A 7,803-nucleotide genomic window follows, 5' to 3' on the forward strand; every position below is an offset into this window, starting at 1 on the left:
ACTATTTCGGAGATCACCACATCTCCTCATCAGACTTCTTTTTTCTAGACTTCTAATAATAAACAATCGTGGTACAAAGCTCAATAAAAAATATTAAAAATAAAATGTTAACAAGCCACAATAACATTGACAAATACATAGTTTAGGAAGAGCCTGCCTGAAACTATACAAAAAAGCAAATTAGCAAATGGATGTATAGAATTGACAACAACAACCACGCTGTCGAGTCTAAATAGCGGCAAATCAGCTGCACTTGATAGTAGTTGGTTGAATAAGGAAAATGAATTAGCAACAAGAGTTTACGGGATGTACATAGCTCAGTGGTTAACGCTTCTGACTTTGAACATCGAATTCGCAGGTTCGATTCCTGCTGAAGTCTAGAAAAAAGAAGTCTGATGAGGAGATGTGGTGATCTCCGAAATAGTGCTATAACTTCTACCGCTTAGACTTTGTTGCTTTTTCAATTTTTCCTAATAAACAATCGTGGTACAAAGCTCAATAAAAAATATTAAAAATAAAATGTTAACAAGCCACAATAACATTGACAAAAACATAAAGTTTTAATTTTTTTATCGGAAAACCTTCTCCACAGAAGTTCCAAAAAAGCGCTCTGCACAGAAGCGAAATCGGTTCAGCTGTTTGGTCAGACATCGCGGTCATACGAAAGACATCTCGTTTTTATATATACACTGAGAGAAAAATCAACAAAAAATTGGTTAGTATTACCAAATTCAAACTTGAAAAGGAATCGACGTGATTTTTGGTTAATATTAATAATGCCTTGGTTGATATTTTCAACAATGATTTGATAATATTAACCACAATTTTGTTTACATTAACCAAACTTTTGGTTGGCGATTTTTTCGTTTGAACACGCTTATGTTCTGCACTTCACAGATGCTTTTTCATAATTCGGAGATACAAAACAACAACGTTTACAATCATTTTAACACGTGGCCCCTGACGGGATTAGCAAATAACTAGGGTTCGAAATTTCAGACTCATCGATACTGAGTACTCATTCTAGCATCGAGCTCATGGTAACGATACTCTAAAAGTATCAGGGAAAAAGTATCGATACTAGTCAGTATCGCACTCATTGAAATACGTTGTTTGGGATACTAAAGTTATTTTATTCTTCAATCGTATATCTAGTTATTTCCTGAAATTGAAAGAAGAGAAATTTAAAATATTTGCTCTTGGCTCAATCCTTATCCATACGTCCTGAAATATACTAGCCAGAAATGCGATTGCTTTGTAAAAAACAGAACCATTTTGAAATATGAGTGTTTTTACGCTCTAGAAAATAATTTCTACAAGTTGACATACGCGGTTTTGCATTTTGTTGATACGCGGTTTTGCACTTTAAACGACGATACATATATATACTTTCACGAATTTCAAATGTTATTAAGAATTTATGTAAACTTTTTGGGTATGAATTTTTGTAGCCTATTCAATTTTAGTATAATAATGGGCAAGTTTGAAGTAAAAGTCAACGGTAGTAGGCTACACGTAAAACTGCATAGGTTGCAAAACTGCAAACCCAAAAGTTCTCTAAAACTTCTGCATTTTCGTGAACTTTGCGTAAAGTTTTATGGCCTTATTCATAAAAAACAGAAAAGGTTTATAAACTGAAAAATGTAAGAAAATGTCATTTTATTAAGCTCTTTAAACCTACTTTATTTTTTTATTAATAAGGCCATTAAACTTTAATTTATTTGGTTTATGTTATGCAACAGACTATACGAAATTTCAGTTTATCTTAAGCGATGGACAATATTGAATGATAGTAATCCATATAAGCAAAGAATATTGGGTTGCCAATGGAAGAAAAAAATTTAAAAAGTGTGTTTTTTTAAAAAGCATTCGATACTACGAGTACTTTGCAAAGTATCGAGTAAAATCGCTAAATAAGGTATCGAGTGTTAAAGTACTCATTTTTATATCCTTAGTATCGATGCTTACTCAATATCGATAGTATCGTTCAAACCCTACAAATAACAGCAAGCATCTATACACACTCAGCTACAGCCGCTATATAAATTTGTCTTTAAATGTTCAACTTGAGTCAATTTTCTTCGCCGTTTAATTGATTCTGCACTTCACAGATGCTCTTTCGTAATAAAAAAAAAAACCAAAAAACAGAAAAAATATTAAGCTTTTTATTTATTACGTTATTACGAATTGGTTTTCAAATGTTCAACTTAAATCACATTTCTTACATTACCGATTGTACTGACCATGAAAAAACCAAATAATAACTCGGTTGAAAAAACTATTGTACTTTTGGCTCAGTGTATAGATTGAAGTCGGGTTTGTTTTTTGCTTAAAAATTACTTGTTGCTAATTGAATTTTCCGAGCTTCTCCTCCGGTTTGTGGCGTGCGCCTTGATGTTGTCACACAAAGCGGAGGGACCTACAGTTTTACGCCGACTCCGAACGGCGATTGTATTTTTATGAGAAGCTATTTTTCATGGCAGAAATACACTCGGAGGTTTGCCATTGCCTGCCGAGGGACGACCGCTGTTAAGAAAAAACCTTTTTTCTATATTTTTTGAGATGTTGCTTTGACCAGGGTTTGAACCCTGGTGCTGCGGAGTGGAAGCGCGCACTGCTTACCACTACACCACAGCGGCCGACGAAGGAGAAGCTCGGCCAAACACTAACATATGTGTAAGCGCCAATCTATTATTATTATTAATTGAATTTTCAGGTGAAATTATTTTTTATTTATTTAGAGATAGGGACAGAGAGATTACTTCTGAAACGACCTACAGTTCTGAATTGAAAACAGACTGCAAGTCTTTTACTGTGACGTAACAGTCTTTCTGAATTGACCTCAAAATAAGTTTTATTAGTTCAATAAACACGTAATTCCTGAGTTATATAAGGAGATTGGACTTTTTCGATAATATAAGGCAGCTTTAAAAAATACTTCCAAAACTTGTAATGTAACAGTCCACTGTTGAAACATTTATAACTCCTAAACAATAGGAGGAACAATATATTTTAATTATATATCAAATATTGACACATACTCATGCTTTCAGATGTAAGAAGAAAAACTATCCGAATGTTACATTCTAGCAAGTTTCAGCAGTATTTGCAGTAAACTACTAAACAATAAAATATATTTAAAATAAAGAACTAAAGATTTTAACAATAAAAAAAAGAAAAACCGGTTGATAGAGAATTTGCTAAGTCCACATTAAAATAACAAAATCATTAAGAGAAAATGTGGTAAGTCCCAAAAGATCCTATAAGTCTGCAACAGTTTTATTTTGAAATTGGCCGATTATTGGTACTGAAACAAGACGAAATAAGGAAGAAAACTGCATGTACAGATTAGGAAAATATTAACAACAAAAAGTTAGAAAGTTTTTTTGGCCCTCCTGAAAAATTAAAAAAAGGACTTAGCACGTTTGCGCACTAAGCCAACGGTTTGAATTTTTACGTGACGAGTTCCTCGTTCACGACTGTTACGATTCGAGCCCTGAATATATACTGTTCGATAGCGTTTTGTTGCTAAGTATTGTATTTTCGTTGTAGTTTAATTTAGTGAAATGTTCATTGATAAAATTTTTCGATAGTCAATTATTGGCTTAATGCAAAAAAGTTAAAAGCATTAAATAATTATTTATAAGAACAAAAACATTATGGTATTATCTGATAAAAAACAAATACATACAAATGTAAAGCAAATAATAAAAACAGATGTTTTCTATGGATTTCGAATACAAGTGCTGGTGTTTCATTTAGATACAGAACTTTTCTGCGAACGAGTACGGTTATAATTGAACTAATAATTTGTTTGTGCGTTTTTTTTTTATTGTCATGTTCCTTTTTCACCCGCTTTTTTGACGCTGTAACCGCCTACCTGCCGCACAGTGTGCTTTTTGAACACTCCATGCGAATTCATCGTAGCGTTTTCGACAGAAGCAACATTTTGTTATGAAACAAAATGGTTTTGAAAGCTAATGTTATTCCCTTTCACGTAAAAATGTTGCCATTGAGGCACAGTTAGCAACGCCGCGTTTATTTGGGTATAGCGCGCGCTGGCGCTCGTTGGCAAAAGAAAACGCAACGCTTGGCGCTCCAATTTAAGGTTGAATTAGTCGATTATAGGTACCATAACAATAAACAGCTTATTTTTCGTAGTCAACAAAGTCGGTGTTGCCAGACGCGGAACAAGCCACGGAAAATGTGTAATATCGTAGAACATCTTTCACCATCACTAAATTAACACTCAATTCTTAAAACTCAGCAGCAGATCATAATAAAATATATACATCAAATTAAATGTAATTACTTTTACTTTTTTTAATAATATAAATTGCTTTGACATTAATTATGAAAGTTTGTTAAAAAAGGTTATTTTATGAAAATATACGAAATTTCCTTTCGTTTTTTAGTATTTTTGGATTAAAAATATAATAAAGCATATAAATTGTGCACATTAACAGAAAGATAAATTAATTGTCTTTATTTTGGCATCACTAGTTTTTGAATCGGTTATGTAGTTCATAAGATGTTAATATTAAAAAAAAAAAATTAATTTAAATTTTATATTTTTGCGCCAAATAATTTTGGTACAGTTGAAATCAGCGTGAATAGTTCTATCGAACCACACTTTTGGTTTTTGAATAAGCAGCTAAATGGTTCATATTCTACACTAATGCCAAAACATTGGCTGTGAACAATATTTATTTTTTTTGAACTTCTGGCAACACGTTTTTACTCCCTGTTCAGATATCAGTTGATTCCAAAATTCAATTGGTTTCTATGGCCATTAATCGAATACAGTGTTGGCCATAAGGTTGGTTGGAACAGTGGAACAGTGTTTTATATCGTTATGGTTATATCACCACTAATTTAAGCTTTAGGGACTGTGTGCTAATGTTATTCCTTCTGAAAGCTAATGTTATTCCTTTGCACGTAATAATGTTGCCATTGAGCCACAATTACTCCTTAACCTTAAAGAACTTGGTCAAAAATAGTGTTCTTCAAAAAAAAAAACGTCCAAAATCCACGGGGTTTGTTCCAAAAAATATTTTTTTGTATGTTTTATTATACTTATGTATATTAAGATTGTGAGACGAGAAACACGATTCCACTGTTTAAAAACGAAAAAACCCCTCAATTTGAGAAAAGCATTATATATTGCATTTTTTATGATTTGCATGCAGCGATATTATTAATTTCTTAATTATTGCATGCGATAACGTCGATAACGATGCTTCACTGGGAGTTAGGGTTGGCTGTTCAATGTCTGATTAGCACAAATCGGAGGTAGAAGCTCCGGTTAAATACAACGACTGCTTTATCGATCACATGTTGTATGCATGATGTCGAAATCGTCGATAATGATGTTCAACCGGCAACTAGTGATAACCAGACATTGAACAACCGGCCCTCAACGTCTTATTAACACTAAGGACCAGTTACTCAAAGCCTGGTTGGCACTAATCATCGGTTAACATCGTTACTGACACCGTGTTATATGCATGGAGTCGAAAACGTCGATAACGATGTTAACTGATGATTAGTGTCAACCAGGCTTTGAGCAACCGGCCCTAAATACAGGTTAAACATTGTTATCGACGTGATCGACTACAAACTATATAAGGCCGTGCAGGGAGTCGATAACGAAATTTATCTTCCCAGTTAACATCGTTATCGCCGTTATAGACTGCTTGCTATTTGCATTTAACAGGCAGCCGAGATAAAGGCCCTTAAACTTTAAATTTCCAATTACGAGATCAATTTCATTAATATTGGCAACGCCGTAGTTTATAATTTTGACAGCACGAAAGGTTCAGAACTATAGAATTAACTATAGCGCAATAAGTGGAGGAAGTAATAAAACAGATTTCTCGCTTTATTTTCTGATATCCGCTACCTTATAGTCAAATTTTAAAGGCAATAAGGCAGTGCCACAATCTCACTCTAATTACTTCACCTGGTATAATTCCACCATGAGAGTTAACAATGAGTGTAACTTCAGACCTTTTTCTTCGTAAGAGAGGATGAGCAAATTAAAAAAAGTTCCGGGCTAGAACAATGATTTTTGCATTAAGAATTTGTAAGCACATACATATACATAATTATGTATTTAAAAGTCAAAAATTGAATTGCACTCAAAATTTATTTTTTGCTTTTTTACTTAAAAATAACAATAATCTAAAAATCAAGCACAAAATCATTTTTAAAATGATCAGCACATACTTAAAACATACAGATAAGGGCACCAACTCAATTCGAACAGAATCAAATTGTAATTATTTTTGCTTTGATTATGATTTTGATAATTTTGCAGCATTAAAATCTAATAATTTTCTGTGGTTCTGACATAATTGACACCGGACGGCATTGACACCTTGTCGAAGCCTTTTGGGAATAGTCTATCTGCCTCCTCGTCGGTCACATCGGGTAGAATCATAACTTTCGTACCAGGCTGTATTGAGAAATAGATACAGGTATATAAATTATAAGTCAACAAATAAACTCGAAGACAAAAACAAAACTCACCGTCCAGTTAGCGGGTGTAGCCACCACCTTCAGCTTGTCTGTCAATTGCAATGAGTCGAGACAACGCAAAATCTCACTAGAATATTAAAAACTTTAAATGAGAAATACTCGTGACAATATTTAAAGCTCATCGCTAACTTACTCAACATTACGGCCCATGGACATGGGATAGAACATCGACAAACGCACTTTATGATCGGGGCTGATGATGTAGAGTGCGCGTATGGTTTTGCCAATTTCTGCATCTCGCTTCTGCTCCTCAGCCAACATGCCAAAGAGTACAGCCAAATCACGATGAGGATCGGCAATTATGGGGTACGGGAATTCACCGGGAATATCCAGACAATAGGACTTGATGTCGTTTACCCAGTCAACATGTGACTTCAGATCGTCCACTGAATGGGCCAAACACTTGGCATTACGCTTAGCGAACTCCGGCTGATGGACAGCGATGCGACCCAGTTCAGTGGTACAGACGGGTGTGAAGTCCGACGGATGCGAGAATAGTACAACCCATCTGTGGAAAGAAGAAATGCAATTGGTGGTTTAAGTAAGTAAACCAATTTTAAATGGAAGAGTTAATTCTTACATATGTACATATGTATATATTTTTTATTTATTTGTAGCAGTGAAAAATTATATCGATGGTTATGGTCATAGGCGCATTAATAAAAAGCATCCAAAGTATTTTTTTTATAATCATACTTGCCATGCCTGCAGTGTGATTGTAAGCTTCATCATATCCTTCTTAAATTTTCCGTATCACTTAAATTACTTGCCATTCACACTTATCTGCGTCACATACATGCAGATATATATATATATATATATATACCCCACTCAACCAGTATAGGGTGGCTCTTATGAGGCATTTTTAGAATAACTCGGATTTCAAAGCCAAAAAAATTAGGAACGCGTTAATCAATAATGACAATCAAAAGCAGATATATTGAAGGATAAAAATTTCAAAGCATATTTCTTATATCCATCAAAAAGGATAAATGTAAACTGAAAATATTTTCATATATTTCGCACATATTTTGTTTTTAGTTTATACCGATATGCAAACTATACTTTTTTAGGATTATTATAATTTTCCAAATATCAATCCTATTGAGGCCGCGGGGCACATTTTATTCAAAGCATTTCTTTATAAGGAGTAACACATTAAATAAATCAAGCTCGAAGAATCAGAGCGACCCTAATATTTATACATACATATGTAAGTCTGTACATGCAGATATTAATGATGACAGCTTAAAATACAAACTA

The 7,803-nt window shown here is 33.7% G+C and overlaps 2 protein-coding genes across 2 annotated transcripts in view; one reads left to right on the plus strand and one right to left on the minus strand.

The window, feature by feature from the left end:
• LOC118740432 (rho guanine nucleotide exchange factor 7) overlaps positions 1-7,803 on the plus strand; it is a 167,912-nt gene that overhangs the window by 121,429 nt on the left and 38,680 nt on the right. The window lies entirely within an intron of this gene.
• LOC118740437 (peroxiredoxin-6-like) overlaps positions 6,151-7,803 on the minus strand; it is a 5,242-nt gene continuing 3,589 nt past the window's right edge. Inside the window, exons 2-4 of the mRNA XM_036471984.1 lie at positions 6,674-7,048; positions 6,532-6,607; positions 6,151-6,457 (exon numbers count right to left, since the gene is read on the minus strand). Of these exons, the coding sequence (XP_036327877.1) occupies positions 6,329-6,457; positions 6,532-6,607; positions 6,674-7,048 (580 nt within the window). The 3' untranslated portion in view covers positions 6,151-6,328. The remainder of the gene's footprint in view (positions 6,458-6,531; positions 6,608-6,673; positions 7,049-7,803) is intronic.

This window comes from Rhagoletis pomonella, unplaced genomic scaffold (genome assembly GCF_013731165.1).
Source record: "Rhagoletis pomonella isolate Grant_MI unplaced genomic scaffold, Rhpom_1.0 Rhpom_scaffold_00006, whole genome shotgun sequence".
Classification (NCBI taxonomy): Eukaryota; Metazoa; Arthropoda; class Insecta; order Diptera; family Tephritidae; genus Rhagoletis; species Rhagoletis pomonella.